The 19,766-nt window shown below is 39.5% G+C and overlaps 1 protein-coding gene across 1 annotated transcript in view; it reads right to left on the bottom strand.

Moving 5' to 3' along the window:
* Window positions 1-5,523: 5,523 nt before the first annotated feature.
* The window catches only part of LOC135577094 (F-BAR domain only protein 2-like), a 131,263-nt gene continuing 117,020 nt past the window's right edge, over window positions 5,524-19,766 (bottom strand). Inside the window, exons 22-26 of the mRNA XM_065044791.1 lie at window positions 18,184-18,316; window positions 12,483-12,682; window positions 10,351-10,415; window positions 5,926-6,090; window positions 5,524-5,696 (exon numbers count right to left, since the gene is read on the bottom strand). Of these exons, the coding sequence (XP_064900863.1) occupies window positions 5,674-5,696; window positions 5,926-6,090; window positions 10,351-10,415; window positions 12,483-12,682; window positions 18,184-18,316 (586 nt within the window). The 3' untranslated portion in view covers window positions 5,524-5,673. The remainder of the gene's footprint in view (window positions 5,697-5,925; window positions 6,091-10,350; window positions 10,416-12,482; window positions 12,683-18,183; window positions 18,317-19,766) is intronic.

Raw genomic sequence — 19,766 nt, 5'->3', positions numbered from 1 at the left:
TTGGCTTAGTATGCTTAGTTGGCTGGGACCCAAACTGCTGAGTTGGTTAAAACTAGATTGGTATCCTCCCTTTGCTGAAAATCTTTGTTATCTCGTCTCCTCAAGGATACAGCTGGATATTGCAAAACATCTTATCTTTGCGTTCAATGAGGCTCTGTTTTTCTTAGTATGATAGGTTACACAAAGCTCTAAACTAGGCACTTACTATGTGGTTAACCCTTTAAGTGTTAGTTCCCTCTATCATTATGAGCTCATGATTTCATTTCTTATGCGTCTTTATTTTGTATTTCTATCATAAGATATTGTTGATATTTCCATACCTCGGGCATCATCTCTCAGAACTGATTAGTAATCATACCCAGTCTAAGGAGAAGACGGAGGGGGGAGGAATTTTCCCCCGTTTCTTCATCTTCCTTTTCTCCTCTTGCTTAGGTGCAACAGTTTTTGAGGATTTTGAACACCCTGGGGATATTCAAGCTAGCATGCTTTTTGCTATGTCTTCTGAATGTGTGTCAGGTCATATACAGTGTTACAAAAGGATGTGTTAAGAATATCACCCATAGATTTGCCCAGAGGTTGGATGGTCACAGGTGGAACGGCATGTGGGAAAACATGGGCAGGTATCTAGAGAATTTCTTGCCTCTGATGGTTTGGAGTTTCACTCCTGAACAACTGCAGGGCCCTGATGAGGTGATAGAATATTTAAAAGGAAAATGCTCTGGCTATTCCAAAGAAGCACAAAGTACTGCACTGTGCTAGGCCCTGACCAGTATCTATCAAACACTGCTCAACACCATGCAGCACACTCAGGGTGAAGAGAGGAATAACAAACTGACAGGCACTGCAGCTACTCCTGTCCTTGCGCCAAACACTGCAACTGCTCAGACCCCAGTGACAGGCACTGTGGCTACCCAGACCAAGGCAGCAGGGGCTGCAACTGAATCAGAGAACCAACCTGTGTCTATATCAGTTGCCCCTCTCCAGAAAAAGAAATACACAAAGAAATCAGTTTGCTTAGTGAGGCAGATGATAACCCAGCCCCATCACAAGAACAGGAGGAGGAGGCAGAACCAGAGATAAATACCCAATCTCTATCCCCAGGTGAGCTGCGAGATATGTGAAAGGATTTCAGCCACCAGGATGGCAAGCATATCGTTGCTTGGCTGCTTTGATGCTGGGATAACAAGGCTAGTAGCTTGGAATTAGAGGGTAGGGAAACCAAGCAGCTGGGATCCCTGTCTAGGGAAGAGGGCATTAACAAGGCGATTGGAAAAAAGACACAAACCCTCAGCCTCTGGAGGCAACTTCTGTCGGGTGTGAAGGAAAGGTACCCCTTCAAGGAAGATGTTACCTGTCACCGAGGCAAGTAGACTACCATGGAGAAAGGTATCCAGTACTTGAGAGAATTAGCTGTTCTGGAGGTGATTTATAGTGACACCAATAATGATGATTTACCCACAGGTACCAATGAAATCCAATGCACACAACCCATGTGGCAGAAGTTCCTGTGGAGTGCACCATCATCCTACGCCAGCTCATTGGCAGTAGTGTCCTGGAAAGAAGGCAAGGAACAAATGGTGGATGAATTGGTTGGCTAGCTCCAGCAATACGAGGGAAGTCTATCTTCCTCCCTGCAGGTCTGCATCTCAGCTGTGGAGAAACTGCCAGACACACTAGCTGAAAAATTATCCCAAGTGTTCCAGCATTTCAAAGACAAGTTCTGCTCCCCACCTGTATGGCCTAGGGTCTCATCTACTCAGAATGAATGTCTCTCCAATCAAGAGAGATTAAAAAGTACCTTGAACTGTTTTTAGCTTACTCTGTTCTTGGAGGAATTCCTGACCTTTTCCTGCATGCTCTAAAGTAAAATTGCCCTTTCATGACAACTGAAATGGAAACCAATCATCTAGCAATTCCAAGAAAACAAAAGGTGCGCAGATATTTAGATGCCTATATTAAGCTTCTCAAACATGCAAGACTTGAAACGTAATGCTTTTTAGCATGCTGCAAGACCTTCCTTTCTAGTTAGATGGCAAAACCCATCCCACTTGTAACTCCCATGCTGTTCCAGTTGATAATCAAATATCTTAGCTCCTTCAAATACCCTGCACAGTAAAAAGTTTCTCTCTTATTTCTGTGCTCACAGCTTGGAAAGAGTACTCTCAGACTGCCAAAGTAGTACTTAAATCACCTACTGTTTTGGACTGGTAGAACATAAGAAATCAGAAAGGATTGCTTTAATCTTGCCACTGATTTTTTTTCCTGTGCACTCAACAAAATATATGGTTATTAAGGAAGTTAGGGAATATATAGCATTTGATAGAACTGTTTAGAGAAAACAGCTCATGTCTACAAAGTTTTTTCTGATAAGTATATCCACAGTTAGGCCTAATTGAAGCTATTAGTTAAGCATACCAATTTAGCAATGGCACAAGTTGTACACATCTTAGGTATTTCAGTTTAGTAAAGATGCAACTATCTGCAGAAGTCATCTTTCCACCTACAGTCTCTGTGGTGGTTTTTTAAATATTTAAAAGAGTTGATATATTAGCATAGAATCATAGAATAGTTTGGGTTGGAAGGGACATTCAAAGGTCATCTGGTCCAACCTCCACTGCAACAAGCAGGGACATCTTCAACCAGATCAGGTTGCTCAGAACCCCATCCAACCTGACCTTGAATGTTTCCAAGGATGGGGCATCTACCACCTTTCTGGGAAACCTGTTCCAGTGTTTCACCATCCTCATAGTAAAAAAATTTCTTCCTTATATCTAGTCTGAATCTACCCTCTTTTAATTTAAAACCATTACCCCTTGTCCTATCGCAACAAGCCCTACTAAAAAGTTTGTCACCCTTGCAATGGGCAGGGACATCTTTCACTAGACCAGGTTGCTCAAAGCCCCATCCAACCTGACCTTGAACACTTCCAATGATGGGGCATCCACAACTTCTCTAGGCAACTGGTTAGAGTGTCTCACCATCCTCATAATATTTTTTTTTCCTTATGCCCAGTATAAATCTACCCTCTTTCAGTTTAAAACCATTGTCCCTTGTCCTGTCACTACAGGCCCTGGTAAAAAGTCTCTCTCTTTCTTATAAACCACCTTTAATTATTGAAAGGCTGCAATAAGGTCTCCCTTGAGCCCTCTCTTCTCCAGGCTGAACAACCCCAACTCTCTCAGCCTGTCCTCATAGGAGAGGTGTTCCAGCCCTCTGATAATTTTTGTGGCCCTCCTCTGGACCCACTCCAATGGGTCCATGTCTTTCCTGTACTGATTATCTCTACTACTTATCACTTAAAAATCAATTAACACTTTAAAAACATTCAATACAGGCATAGTTTTGTTCTATTATTGCTTAGAAGTTTTGTAGGACTAACTGTGAAAGTATAAGCAATATAAATCAGTATTTAAATTATATATTACATGTTTATTATGGATGCAAAATTTTCTTAAAATTTATATTTTTGGAAAAATCAGAAGTATTTACAATTTTCGTAAGATAAACTTGTATGTTCGAATTTACAGTCTGATGTAGTAACAATCCATACAAATTCAGATCCTTTAGAGTTTTGTTTACAAATTAATTTTCTTAGGAGGCAGCTACAAAGGACAGTGCTGTATACACAAGCAAGAACCAGCTTGCTACATATGGTTTTCTTTTCAGACAGACATTATTTTTAAATTTATTTACAAAAAAAAGTCTATATAAACTTGTATGGCTTCAAAATTGTAACCTGCACCCTAGTTTAAAAGTGCTGAAACAGAACTACTTAATTTAACTAAGAAATGAAAGTAATACTTGATTAAAAACAGCAATACAGTTTTGGGTTTCATTAGTAAAATATTGTCATATTAAACACAGTTTGGCTGTAAAGCAGATTATGATTAAGATTTCACTAAAAAGACTGTACCATTTTATATGAGTTAGAAATTTACCATTCAATAAGATTAGCAAGTTAAGAGCCAAATATAATCTTCCAATCAAATCTACAGTACAATATATGCCTACTGCTAATAATGGAACTCTTATCTGAAAAAGTGTGTAGTATACATTAGAATTTACTTAGACTCCACAAAGCTCTCCAGCAGTCCAATTCATTACTGGTTTTGCATGAAGTCATTCAAGTAAGTTTTATTGTTTTGATAGACAATTTGAAATAGATACTGGTATTCAAAATGGTCATATAAAATTCCCACTTGTAGGTTATTGAATTATTTTGCCCCAATACTTTTGATTTCAGCATTGAAAAAACACTTGATAATACAAATACATAAAAGATTTTCTAAATCAGTGACTTGCTTTAAAAATGTTACTAACGCGTCACTTCCCTGTGCTAAGGTTGCGGCAAACAGATTAGATGACAATAAAAATATTAAAATTGGTGGGTTTAGATAAAATTTAAACTAATAGAAATGGCAGTACTTGTCTTCCTGCTGCTATAAAATACCCTTCTAAAATGCTATTCCTCCCAAAGTATTATGTTTACATTCAAATCACACAACCCTCAAAGCACTTAAGTTTCAAAGATTTGCAGTCAAAGTGAAAGAAAATGCTGTTTGCTTTCTACCATCTTCTGTGATTTTTTCAGGATTTTCATCTTTGGTGACATTAAAGTTACTGTCTCAGAGTTTCAAAGTCCTGCATTATGCATCTCCCTTTACTACAGCTGCATTTATTGCAATTGCCCCATGAGAAAGTAAAATAGTATTTTAAACCTTTTTTAAAACAATCTGCAGTTTTGCAAATCCCAGTCAAAAGAATTTTTCTAAAATTGTATGTATTATACAAACATTGTGCTTTCTTAATGAAGAGCCAAACTTTGAAAAAGTAATTGAGGCATGTGAATAACAAAGTGGATAGGCACAGTTGTTTTGTTTGTTTGTGGCTTTTGTTTTTGTTTGTTTGGTTGGTTGGTTTGTTTTTTTGTTTTGTTTTTGTTTGTTTTGTCTTTTTAAGGCACAGATGTTATGCAATTCATAAAAAAAAAAAGAAAAAATCTACAGCATTGATTCAAACAATCACAACACCCATAAAATTTACTAACCACAGAAGTAAATTTCTTTTGTCTTTTGCAAATTTGTAACACATTGCACTTTGGAAAAAAAACCCTATATAAAACAACTTATATGTTAATAATATATGATAGACAGGCATCAAGTTACATTTTTTTTTATACATCTCTAATTCAGCTGGTTTTATGGCACGAGTGGATGGAAGAACAACATGAGACTTTGCATCTGTTTTCTTTAAAAACTGGCAACCAAAGAATCTGAAAAATTAATATTATTTATGGAAAGTTCAACTATTTCTTACTTGCTTTCCTACATTTTTAGGTTTAATGTTTACAGTATAACATACAATTTCATACTTTCATTACAACTATTGATTATTTTTATTTACTCTATATAAATTTACTAAAATTTCAATGAATTTTTCCAAATATTGCAGATGATCATTTACAGACAGTGTTGAAGTTAACTTCAGTGCTATTATAAAGTAATAAAAAGTTTGCAAAATTACTTTTAAAAGTACATTTTCTGTTCTGTAGTTCAGCCTTAAAGTAGGTCAATATTTTTTAAAAATAAATGCATGTTAAAATAGTTTTTGAAAAGTAGAGTGGGCAGAGTGACCTTCTTACACTCCTTTGATCCAATGACTTCCACAGGTTCATCAACAGTCTGCCATATACCATCCTGAAAAATAAAGGTCTTTTTTTTTGCAGCCAATAGATAAAACAGATTTTTGTCAATATTTTCCTGGAGTTTGATTAACTATGGAAGAACAAAAAAAGTGAAACAGTTTTCATCCATGTTTTTGAGGAAAAGTAATGATTTATGCATCACTTAAATAACAGTTTCATATTTTATAATTTAGTACTATAGAATATATAATATTTTAATATATAGCATGTTGTTGTCTTACCAGTAGCAAATCTCTTCTTAAGGAGGGAAAGTCGATAACCAGTGCCTACTAGCTCTACATCTACTCCTGAAAGGGTGCTTCCTTCACTAATGAATTGCACTGCAAGTGTTGCTGGTTTACTGGGTCCTTCTGAAAGTTCAAATTTTGCCCTAAGGGATCCAGAACCTATAAAAATAACAAAACTGAAAGGCTGGTTGTTTTGCAAGAACAAAATGATCTCCCTAAATTTCTAGTAGTAAGGAGGAAAACTAACATGGTGATCTTTAAGAGAGTACAACTCTCTTTTTTTCCAAGACTTTAAGACAGTGATTAGCAAACGATTTAGAGAGAAGCAATACACATTTCTACAAGATTACACTCATAGAGGAATGTGTATATCAGACAGCCTGGTAATCTCTTATTATATTAAATACCTCATTATTCCCTATAATTTATGCTTGCTAGTCTATCTTTTACATAGTACTTTTCATTAGCAGATTTGAAAGTACATCAGAATATTTAAATGTTGCGATCTGCCTGGATGAATGTACATGAACAAAACCATTGGAAGAAATGCAGCTGAACAGTAATGTACCCAAAGGAAAGAAATTATTATTTTCCTAATAAAGACAGGGTCTGATTAAATAAATTTCCGCAAAAACTTCAGTTGATTTTTCACAGTCAGTGGTGAAGTTCAATTCAGTGCCATTATAAAGTAGCATTAGTTCAAAATTACTTTAAGTACACCTTTGTAGTCAATGCAAGACATTAAAAAACCCCCCCACAACATTATTTTCTAGTTCTTAAACAAGTCTTTTATTTTCTTGCAAAATATACTGGGAAAAAAGATATTTAAATAATTAATTAATGGAATAGAGAAAGTCAAGTATTTTTACTTCTTTAAAACAACTAGTTAGTAGGAAATGCTAAATGAGGAGGAAAGTTAGAAACTGAAATGTTACTAGGATAAAAGTAGGAACTGATGAATGAAATTGTTTTATGCAGTGATTTGTTCTTGATAAATTTGGCTTAAAGTCCATTTAATTTCTTCAGGAGGTCTGTCACAGTTTGGGTAAATCAGAACTTCTTTCCACTGTAAGTATGGAAACTCGTATATTCAAGTGCTTTGAAAATTTGTTCTGTGTTTTATCTCTGTCAGCTCACATAATGTGATGGAACACAAAAACCAAAACATTTTACCACCCTGTACACCAGAATAAGAAGGATTTCAAGACATTTGTGGTAATATTAAGAGTGCTTCTGCAACTCTTCCCTTTGTTTCCGTAAATGTAAGACAGGCATAGTATGACTTCCTCTTAAACACTTAACTGTGAATACTAAGCGTTTATATTCAAATAAAAGGGGAAGAAAGATGGTGGGATGTGATGGTTTAACTGAAATTGAGTTAATTTTCTCCATGCAGTTAGAAATTCTTCTTTTTCACAGCTAGCGAAAGAGAAGTATATCCCTACATAATCATAATGTAAGGGAGACGGCAAAGAACTGTGAGGTTAGTGAATGATAAAGTACACCAGACTGCAGCAATACCCTGTCAGATCAAATTATCTCTGATTTTGTTTGAATGACTACCGGAGTTTTGCAGCCTTTGCAGCAACAGAAGAGATTTTTTCCCTTCCCAGGCTTGTGGCTTGGCCTCCTTAGAATTAAACCTGGCGAAAGGGGTCAAGGACAGCAAAAAGAACTTCTTCAAATACATAGCAGATAAAACTAATACCAGAGGCAATGTAGGCCCAATGATGAATAGTAGTTCACCAGGTGGGTGCCCTGGTGGCAGAAGATACAGAGAAGGCAGAATTACTGAATGCCTTCTTTGTCTCTGTCTACTCTGCCGGAGGCTGTCCTGGGGAGCCCTGTACCCATGAGACCCTGGATGAAGCCAGGTCAATGGAGGAGTTTGCTTTAGTCGATGAGGACTGGGTTAGGGAGCAATTAAGTAATCTGGACATCCATAAATCCATGGGTCCAGATGAGATGCACCCACGGGTGCTGAGGGAGCTGGCTGAAGTCATTGCTAGACCGCTCTCCATCTTCTTTGCCAAGTCTTGGGAAACGGGGGAGGTGCCCGAGGATTGGAGGAAAGCAAATGTCACTCCAGTCTTCAAAAAGGGCAAGAAGGAGGACCTGGGTAATTATAGACCGGTCAGCCTCACCTCTGTCTCTGGGAAAGTAATGGAACAGCTTGTCCTTGGTGCCATCTCAAGGCATATCAAGGATAAGAGGGTCATTAGGGGCAGTCAGCATGGCTTTACCAAGGGTAAGTCATACTTGACCAACCTCATAGCCTTTTATGAGAATGTAACAAGGTGGATGGATGATGGCAGAGCGCTGGATGTGATCTACCTTGACTTCAGTAAAGCCTTTGACACAGTCTCCCATAGCATCCTAGTTGCTAAGTTTAGGAGGTGTGGTCTGGACAATAGAGTAATGAGGTGGGTTGCAAACTGGCTTAAGGAGAGAAGCCAGGGAGTGGTAGTCAGTGGTGCGGAGTCTAGTTGGAGGCCAGTATCTAGTGGAGCGCCTCAGGGGTCAGTACTGGGGCCAATATTACTCAATATATTCATTAACAATTTAGACGAGGGAATTGAGTGTACTATCAGCAAGTTTGGGTGGGGAATAACCTGATGAAATTTAACAAGGGGAAGTGTAGAGTCCTGCATCTGGGCAGGAAAAACCCCAGGTTCCAGTATAGGCTGGGGAATGACCTATTAGAAAGCAGTGTAGGGGAAAGGGACCTGGGGGTCCTGGTGGACAGCAGGATGACCATGAGCCAGCACTGTGCCCTTGTGTCCAAGAAGGCCAATGGCATCCTGGGGTGTATTAGAAGGGGGGTTAGTAGATCGAGAGAGGTTCTCCTTCCCCTCTACTCTGCCCTGGTGAGACCCCCATCTGGAATATTGTGTCCAGTTCTGGGCCCCTCAGTTCAAGAAGGACAGGGAACTGCTGGAGAGAGTCCAGCGTAGGGCAACCAAGATGATTAAGGGAGTGGAGCACCTCCCTTATGAAGAAAGGCTGAGGGAGCTGGGTCTCTTTAGTTTGGAGAAGAGGAGACTAAGGGGGCACCTTATTAATGTCTATAAGTATATAAAGGTGAGTGCCATGAGGATGGAGCCAGGCTCTTCTCGATGGCAAACGATAGGACAAGGGGTAATGGGATCAAGCTGGAACACAAGAGGTTCCACTTAAATTTGAGAAAAAACTTCTTCTCAGTGAGGGTGACGGAGCACTGGAACAGGCTGCCCAGGGAGGTTGTGGAGTCTCCTTCCCTGGAGACATTCAAAACCCGCCTGGACATGTTCCTGTGTGACCTCATCTAGGCGTTCCTGCTCTGGCAGGGGGATTGGACTAGATGATCTTTTGAGGTCCCTTCCAATCCCAGACATACTGTGACACTGTGATTGTGGTTCCTATATGAAACGAGTCATATTTACAAGCAAATCTGTGCTTTTAAAATTCCCTGCACTAAATTCTTAACAGGCCATTACACTGCAAGTCCATTTCTCCACACAGACTTTGTGGATGAGATGACTCCCTTTGGCTCCTGTTTTTCTGCTTCAGAAAAACATTGCATCTGCAAAGGCTGCAAGGGCTGTGACATCAACCAGAACTCGGAAAAGCAGCTGGGCAGAGGACAACTATTGGTACCTTACAAAATGCTATATAAATTACCATTCTGAGCAGATGTGCATAGATTTATTTTTTTCCTGGAGTCATATATGGTCAAAACAAAAACTCTCAAAATGTTAGTCAAGGATCATGTGTAGTTGAGCCTATGTCATCACAAGACTTTTGGATTTTTTTTTTCTTTCCCCCAGTTATTCCACTTACCTCTTTCTACTTTATCTCAGTTGTCAGTGTGTGGAAAAACAGAACACATATTAAATGTATTTTCCTTTGAATAATTGCTCATTTCCAAATAGCATTGATGTAATGATTTCCTTGCCCAGACTAAACTCTACAGGCTGTTTCAAAAAGATGGACCCAATTTCAAAGCAGGTGCAGGGTTGCCATCTTGCATATGACTGAAGTGAGGGGCTCTGTGTGCTGGGAGAGGCATCTAGCAGTAATCATTTGAAACTCTATGCCCCACCCTTTCAAGCAGTAAGAGTTTCATTCATGGGCGATTCGTGGTTGCAGAGATATAGTGATTTCAAATTAGGTCCATCTTTTTGAAGCACCCTGTATTTTAGTGGTACTAGCTGCTTTCAAGGGGCTTCACTATTTTTTTTTTTTTTTTATAATTAATATTTTTACATCTCACTGTTAATGGAATCTCTCAGGAGGAATTTCATTGAGAAGAAGGTGAACTGATAGGATACAGCAAGTGTAAACAAGCATGAAGACACAGAGGCTAAAATTTTTACTGTTAACCTTTTTACTGTTATCATTTTTCTGTACAAGAAAACAAAACAAAAGAGTTCAACTTGCCTCCATTCTCAGACTTCTCTGAAATGCTAGATATTTTCCAATAAGCTTTCATCTGGTCTGCATTCCTGTAAGAGAATGGTAGGTTAGTTAGAAGCACCAATTTTTAGAATATTATTTCCCTAGATTTACACTGGTATGTTACAGAACATGCGCATATAATCTACATCTCTCAATGGAGGTTTATAAAAATATTTGATCATTTTAAGGTGAGTTTGTGGAAAACTATACAAAGCAAACAGGAAAACAGAAGGGTGTATCCGCATTGCCCCTAAGCTTGCAGCAGAGCTCAGATGTATGTACCACCTTTTTATACAGTTAACACTGTCCTATGCCCAGATTATGGCTCCACTTCACAACTCAAAACCCTCTGTGGTCTCAAAGGGTAAGGAAAGGCCAAACATGCTTGAAGTAGTTTGAAATCTGAGTCTTTATGCTTCATGACAATGGTATGAGGGGGAGCAAAATTGTTTGGTCTCCCCTATGTGAAATTCCGGGATGTGTGAATTTTATTCCATTTTCATTCTAGTAAAACTAGTTAGCAGAAGTGACTCAGGGTTTAAGTTAACTTTTGATGCTGTAAAGGAGCAGAAAAGCAAAGAGCACCAAGCACCATAGTCTTTATGCTGACAGGGCATTTAAACTCTTTGAGCACTTTGCAGCTGTTCCATCAAAGGAAAGTTAACAACTTAAAGCTGTGAGCGGCATGAAGTGCTGATAGGTTTGAAACTGTCATTGGCATTGGTGTAGCAGGAGTGAAATGCTCATGCAAATAGCATAGATGGTAGTGGTTACTTGCAGGGGGTCAGATTATAAAACATTTATTCTTAAAAATAAAAATCCCAAACCCACCACCCAACCAACTAGACCAAACATGTAGCATGAGACATACTAGAGCTGCCTGGGACATGACTGTATTTTTTTTGTGAGCTTGCAAGGCTCAAAATTCTGGCCTTGGATTGTTGCCTAGGTGAAAGAGAGAATACCTGGGGCTCGAGTCTCTTTGATGAATCTTTAAGGAAACTGTCACTAAGGTTTGAATCTTCCTAGCTAACACTAGGTATTTTGGGTGGGCATTCCTTTGTGGAAGAAGCCTGAGCAGGGAGGGGACAGACTGGCTTCACCAAAGGTTTTAGTGAAGTTGTGCAGGCAAGATACAAAACCTGCCCTTGCTCAGAATAAGCTTAAGGTGATTTAGTTAAAAGTATTGCTCCCTTGAAATACCAAGTCAGAAAAATTCAGTCTTGCCAGGATTTTTTCCACTTAAAATGATACTCTATTACTATTTTGTCCAATTAACACATTTAAATGCATTGCCTCCAGAAACATCAGAACCTTTCAGATAAATACACCAGGTTTATTTTATTTCTGAACCTTGCTTTATAAGGTAAACTAATCTATAAGTAATAAGTTTAACAATGCCTGCCTTCCCTCAACTTTGTATTCTTTGTCCTCTTAACCTTCATGTTAAAAAGACCCTCTTATCCCTCTTGGAAATAAACAGTTCAGGAATTACGTTACAGCTGGGCATGTAACTATGTGCTGCCAAACCACATGCACAGTGACAGAATTCTGCTCACCTTTTGCTCCAGGGATGCCCTGCTCTGCCTAGCCCTGCTACCCTCTGCTTGTTTTCACAAACTTGTAGAAGCATAGTTATCTGAGACATGTGCCTCACTTTCAAGTGCTACTGTAAATGGTAATTTTAAAGCTAGAACAATCAAGAAATATTTTTAAGAACTGCATTTCTTCTACTCTTTATAATTTATATATATGGATATATTTACGCACACATATATATAATGGTTTCTTAACCATTAAGATATTTTGGTTTCAAATCACATTATTTAAAATATCCTGTCTATTGGCTAAAAGAAAACAAACATGGGAAATTTCAGAAAGGCTTTTATTCAGAAAGATTTGTATTATTACACAGTTGGAATGGGTGCAAATAGTCTCATTTTAATTTATGTGAATTTGCTGTACATGATCTGTTTTGGACCAGAAAATGTGTTAAACATCTGATACCACACATTTTATCAATAGGAAAAATATAGCTGTTTTTTCCAGTGAAATTTTTCAGGCTGACACTAATGAATACACTGAGTATTAATATAAGAAAGTATTAATATTACCATTTTGCAGGTGGAAGTGATTGCATGTTTGTTACTCCTCCATCTACTGGTACCATAACCTGGACATTAGACAGCATACTAGGTATATTCATAGACTCTGGATTGTATTTATAATCTACTCTCACATCAGTACTGTAAGCATTACATTTCCAGTAAGTTGCAAGATTCAAGGGAGTGGACTGGATGCCCTTTGAAGATACCTGTAAAAGAATAAACCATTGAAAGCAGCTAATTAAAATATTCCCCTTTTGGGCAGAATTAGGGAATAATGGTAACAAGCATAACTCTAAATCCTGACAAAAGACCAAAAAGAACAACTGACCTTTAAGCCCTTAATCTCAGAATTCTGAAAACCGTTTTAGTCTAAAGTAATTCCTGTTCTTTTAATTTTAAATTAAAAAAAAAAAAAAGAAAAGGTTTAAACTCCCTCTGGCCCATGAGGCTCCTTCCTGTTCTGGCTTTCATAAGTCAAAACAGTTTTGTTTTAGTCTTGTGTTCTGCCTTACACAAGAAACATGCTTGCAGCAAAATGACTTCATCCTTAGCAGTTGTGTGCCATATCAATTCAGCTGCCCAAACAGTCAGCAGCAGAGGGCAATACCTGTCATTGGACAGGCAGCCAGCAAAACAGTTCTTACCTATTAACTGCATTATTTTCCTGCTGCAGGAGGGTTGGATGCTGCTGCTTTTGTAGCTGAGCTTGTGCTACTGCCCTGCTGCACCTCTACTACTTTCCTAGTCTCCCTGAGGAACCTTCTATGCCCCGGTGTCTCCTCCTGCCTTTCTTTGGCAGCCCAGACCCCTTTCTATCTGCCAAGGCTTCTGCATGCCACCGCTTAATTTTTCCTCAATGGTAAAGATCTTAAATAGATCTCATTCTTCCACAGTACTCATTTCTGCATTCCAAACACGTTCTGTTCCTTTCATCTTTCTCAGGAATTCTCTGTGTACCTAACATGCTTTTTATAGATTCAGTATGACAAGATTTTAAACTATATTGGGAGGATGCGGAAAGCTAAAATTATATTAATAGCTGTGCTGATAGGTTCTTTTGTTTTTCAATGTAGAGAGAGTTGATTCAGATGTTCAACCATCTCAGTGCAGGCCTAGCAAATCCCCATTCACCCTTTTGAGGAGAGTCTTCCTATCTTGAATTTTCATGAAGATTTTTTGTTGACAGCTAGAACATCTTCTCACAGATTCACAGAATGCTTGAGGTTGGAAAGGACCTCTGAAGGTCATCTGGTCCAACCCCCCTGGCTCAAGCAGGATCACCTAGAGCTGGCTGCTTTTGAATTTTTCCAAGGATGGAGACTCTACCACCTCTCTGGGCAACCTCTTCCAGTGCTTGGTCACCCTCACAGTAAAAAAAGTGTTTGCTGATATTCAGTTTGTGCTCATTTCTTGTGGACCTGTCACTGGGGACCACAGAAAAGAGTCTGGCTCAGTCTTTTTTGCACCCTCCCTTCAGGTATTTATACACATGAATGAGATCCCCACTGAGTCTTCTCCAGGCTAAACAGTCCCAGCTCTCTAAGCCTTTCCTCATAGGAGAGATGATCCAGTCCCTTCATCATCTTTGTGGCCCTTCGCTGGACTCTCTCCAATAGCTCTATGTCTCTCTTGTACTGAGAATCCCAGAACTGGACACAGTACTCCAGGTGTGGCCTCATCACTGCTGAGTAGAGGGGAAGAATCACCTCCCTCAAACTGCTTTGCCTAATGCAGCCCAAGATACTGTTAGCTGCCTTTGCTTCAAGGGCACATTGCTGGCTCATGTTCAATTTGGTGTCCACTAGGAGCCCTGGGGCCTTTTCTGCAAAGCTGCTTTCTAGCTGGGTGGCCCCCAGCATATGCTGGTACATGGGTGTGGCGGATGCACTTGACTCCCCCCCCAGACAAACCAGCAGCAGTTTGATCTAGGATCCAGAGGAGGTAAAGGCCTGAGCCGCAGTCAGGCCAAGATCTCCTTCGAGGAGACACACAAGGAAGCGGAACGGCACACTGAACACCAGTAACTTGTGGGCAAAGGAAGTCTCATGTATATTTTTCCTACTGTATGCAATTTGACTATGAGTCAACCACTTCATTCTATAAATACAACAGTCTGGATGAGCCCACTTTGAGCTCTCCCTGCTAAATAAGTGAGCTGTATGGCAATGGTTTTATTTCTCACAGGTTAGTGGATGAGCCAAATTCCAGTTCGATATTAATAACTTAGCTTAAGTAGATGCACACTAAGTGTAATAGATTATTTAGAGATATAAGGTTGTATGATTTTTAATATAATCTTTGCTTCATGTTACTTGGTAAACTGGGTTTACTAAAATTTTAAGCTGTAAAGTTCTGCTTACATTTACAAAAAGCAATTACAAACTACAATGACCACTTGCAAGATAAGGTCTAGTTTGCACTTTGCTGGGAAAAATGGAACTGACTGGAAGAAACAACAATCCAAGGCTAATACGGAAACATTACAGACATCTGCAAAAAGGGGTCTATTTTGCACTTCGCTGACAAGAAAGGATTTATTCAGACAAAACAGTACCTGCAAGGCTATGGACCATAAACAATGTCTACAGCTAAACAAGCAAAGGCCCATGTGGAATCAGCAAAAAAGATCCATTGAGAAGCAAGAAGATCCCAAAGTGAAATATTGCTATTGGACTGAATCATGGTATGAATGGTTTGTAAAGATACAAAAGGTTGTAGTTTTCTATGCTCGGCTGGACCTCTGTGCAGGTACCCAAATTGAGCCAGCCCTCCTGCTATTCTACTTCATCAAAATTTCTTTTTTTTCTGAGAATTTTGTCTCCTGAAAGTCTGCTCTGCATACAGTTACCAGGCCTCGCCTGAAAGTTTGCCTCTGGAGCTTTAAACATAGACTCCAGAGCAAATGGCTATCAGGGAGGGAATGCCTGAAAGTGTGCTTTTGTGAACAGCTACAGGCCTCCCCTGAAAGTTTGCCTTCGGAGCTCTAAAATACAGACTCTGGAGCAAACGGTTATCAGGGAGAGAAGAATCCTGAAAGTTTACACTGCGACGGATACAGGCCTCGCCTGAAAGTTTGCCTCTGGAGCTCCAAGACACAGCCCTCAGAGAAAACAGTTATCAGGGAAGGAAGACACCTGAAAGTTTGCTTCATGAATGGGTACAGGCTCCTGGAGAGAAGGTAAGCAGCATTTGGCTTGGCATATCTCCCCCATGCAGTAAATAATAGAGTAGATCCACCACTGAACTCTTTTAAGTCGTGCTTCTCTTAAAGAAATCTAAACATTGTTCTGCAGCAAGCAGAACCCTAAATTACTCCTCCGCGACAATGGGGTTATTTCTCCTCAGGTGCAGGACTTAGCATTTCCCCTTGTTGAACTTCATGAGGTTCCTGTCAGCCTATTTCTCCAACCTGTTGAGATCCCCCTGGATGGCAGCATGACTCTCTGGCCTATCAGCCACTCCTCCCCGTTTGGTGTCATCAGCAAACGTGATGAGGGTACACTCTGGCCCCTCATACAGATCTTTAATGAAGATGTTAAACAGAATCATAGAATACCAGGTTGGAAGGGACCACAAGGATCATCTGTTTCAACTTTTCTTGGCGAAAGCATGGTCTAGACAAGATGGCCCAGCACCCTGTCCAGCTGAATCTTAAAAGTGTTCAATGTTGAGGAATTCATCACTTCCCTTCCCTGGGGAGATTATTCCAATGGCTGATTGCTCTCATTGTGAAAAATTTCCCTCTTGTGTCCAATCAGAATCTCCCCAGGAGTAACTTGTACCCATTAGCCTCTGTCTTCTCTATGTGACTCCTTTTAAAAAGGGAGTCTCCATCTTCTTTGTAGCCATTCTTTAAATACTGGAACATGGTGATGAAGTCTTCCCTAAGCCTTCTTTTCTCAAGGCTGAACAAACCCAATTCTCTCAGCCTTTCCTTGTATGGGAGACTTCCCAGTCCTTTGATCATCTTTGTGGCCCTTCTCTGGACCCTCTCCAGTGTGTCCACATCTTTTTTTGCATAGCGGGGACCAAAGCTGAACGCAGTATTCCTGGTGTGGTCTGACAAGTGTGAAGTAGAGTAGGCTAATGACTTCTTTGTCTTTGCTGGTGATGCCCTTGCTAATGCAGTCCAGCATCCTGTTGGCTTTCTTTGCTGCAGCAGCACACTGTTCACTTCTATTGAGCTTGTTGTCCACCAGGACCCCCAGGTCCCTTTCCACAGAGCTGCTCCCCAGCAGGGTAGATCCCAGCCTGTGCTGCACTCCTGAATTATGTTTTCCCAGGTGCAAGACCTAACACCTGTCCTTGTTGAACTTCATAAGGTTCTTGTTAGCCCACTCTTTCAGCCTATCCAGGTCATCCTGCAGGGTGGTTCTCCCTTCCAAAGTGTCCACTTCCCCACTCAGTTGTGTGTCATTGGCAAACTTCACCAGGGTACACTAGATCCCATCATCCAGAGCACTTATGAAGACATTAGTGTTGGGCCCAATATCCATCCCTGGGGGACCCCACTCACAACAGGTTGCTAGTTTGAAAAGGAGCCATTTACCACCACCCTCTGGGTACGGCCTGTCAGCCAGTTGCCCACCCACTGCAAAGACCACTTGGCTAGATTAAAACGCATCAGTTTTTCTAGGAGGAGGCTGTGGGAAACCATTTTGAAAGCCCTGGAGAAATCCAGGTAGACAGTGTCCACCACTTGCCCCACATCAACTGAGCATGTTACTTCGTCATAGAAGGCGATCAGGTTTGTCAAGCATGACTTGCCCCTGGTGAATCTGTGCTGGCTATTCCTAATTACATGCTTCAACTGACTTGTGATAGTCCCCAGAAGGATTTGTTCCATAATTTTCCCAAGGACTGAAGTAACACTGATGTGCCTATAATTTACTGGATCCTCCTGGATCAGACACACCCCAGGGTACACTGGCTAGTTACTGGCCTCCAACTAGATCTCATGCCACTGACCATCTCCCTCTGGGCTTGGGTGTTCAGCCAGTTTTCAGTTTACCTCATTGTCTGCTCATCCAGCCCATACTTCATCAGCTTCTCTGTGAGGATGCTAAGGGAGACAGTGTCAAAAGCCTTCCTAGACGGTAGACAATATCCACTGCTCTCCCCAGTCATTTCATCATAGAAGTTTATCAAGTTAGTCAAGCATGACTTCCCCTTAGTAAATCCATGCTGACTACTCCCAATGACCTTCTTGTCCTTCATGTGCCTGTAAATGGTTTCCAGGATGGAATGAGCTGTTCCATTATATTGTGAGAGGTAAGAACATCATGCATTCTCATATATTATGGTGGATTAGCTACAGTACCCAAAAATTATGCAATTATAAAATCAAAATTAAATATAATTACAAACTCAAACAAACCCCTACCAAAACCCCTAAATTCAAGGAAAACTTAACTTTATTAACAAATAAAGAATCAGTGTTTGAAGCTTGCACACATGAATTGGACTGAAAAGTGAGCAAGCTGAAACAGGTCATGAATCACAGGGAACGACATGAAGGCATAACATGAATGCACTCAGCCTGGGTAGAGCCTATGCACTGGAAACAGAAATACCCAGAAATTGGCCTAGATGAGGGATGACAGCTCATCCATGCAAGCAGGCAAAGAACAATTCTTATAATTTCTGTATAGATATGAAATCTGCCAGAGTTCCCTAAAAAATTCCAAAGGGAAAAAAAAGTATTTACCCAATACTTTAAAACAACCACATTATAATAGGATGCAGATGGATTCTGCTCTGACAATTTCTTGAGGTAGACAGTTATAGCTTGCATGTTCATCCAAAAATCCTTAGTACTGGAGTCACTTTGTAACTGATCACTACAAAGAAAAAGGCAGGAATCAGAAGGCAACACTGAGTTTTATTATTTCAGATGTCTAAAAATTAAGACTAGATCTTTCCCCTTCTTCACTATTTCAAGCAAGAATTTGTTTTAAAGCTTTGTAACACATAATTGTACCTTCCTAAATATTAAGAGAAATTAAGTGCTTGTTGCATCTGGTAAAAATTCTCCTTCCAGGTTGTGGAGCAGTGAGTTTCCTCCACTGATGATCTGCATCACAACATGGAGTTAATGCCAAATTTGGATTTTACATTTAACAGAACACAATTTTAATACAATCAGTTTCTGTGAGAATACATGGGAGGTGGAGATGAAAGTGGTCTATGAAAAGGAATGTTATTAAATTTGAAATAAATCCTAAAATCATAATTAGTTTTTTTTTTATTACATAACTTCACTAATGCACTGAATTAAGATTTGTGCTCTATGTGTTACCATACTTTCACATATTTATAGTGTAAGCCTTCAAAATTTTTTCAGTTAAAAGTGATTTTCAAATTATTATAAACAATTGTTCCTCAGATATTTATAGTCACATTCAGTCTTAGTAACACAAATTTCTATATGAAGGTAAGAGTGCATGTGACTGCAAAAGCAAAATCCTGGTTGGGAGCTACTGGAGCACAAAAAGGTGTTTTGTAGACCAAGAATATTTTCAGCTCTGATTGCATCAGGTTTGTTTTTTAATAAGGATGAAGCTTTTAAGAAAACCGATTCAGAAACAAAATTCAAATCACTTAAGAATCAAAGAGCTCCATTTGTGGATACATAGAGGAACTGCATCCATCCCTAAGGAGGCATGCAGAGTGTGTGTGCTGAGTGAAAGCTGAAAACAAGCACCTGGAATAGAGTAAATATGACTGCAATGGGTTGTATGTCCTAGAACAGTGACTTGAATACCAGTAGCCTGTCCAATTGACTTAGAATTTGGTTCTCAATAGAGTATTGTCATTAATGCAATTTTCATTTTCATTAAAATATATAGATAAACACTTATCACAGAGGCCTTCCAAAATTTAAGCAAATGAAACAAGTAGCAAAATCCTTCTGCTCCTCCACACTCAAGTGTAATTCAAAACAGAAATTCTGATGTCTCCACAAATATTACGCACATTAAAAAGTTTCATCTCTATACATACTAAGCAAATGATAGTCATTGCAGCATATGATGAAAAATCAAATTATTAACATACGGGTTTAACTTCATAAATATCCAGTATACGCATCCTTGGTAATTAGAGGTGAAGTGTTACAGCACTCAGACAAGAATGCTAAACATTTTCACTTTTTTCCAAAATATCATTTTTCGTTATAATTCACTGTCAGATACAGCTCTTCTAACATTTCAGTTATAAACTGTCATGTCAAAGAATGATAAATTTAATTTTGTATGAATCATTCATTACATCAAGTATGAACAATCAAAA

The sequence above is a fragment of the Columba livia genome, chromosome W (genome assembly GCF_036013475.1).
Source record: "Columba livia isolate bColLiv1 breed racing homer chromosome W, bColLiv1.pat.W.v2, whole genome shotgun sequence".
NCBI classification, from domain to species: Eukaryota; Metazoa; Chordata; class Aves; order Columbiformes; family Columbidae; genus Columba; species Columba livia.
This window is presented reverse-complemented; position numbering and strand designations above follow the sequence as displayed.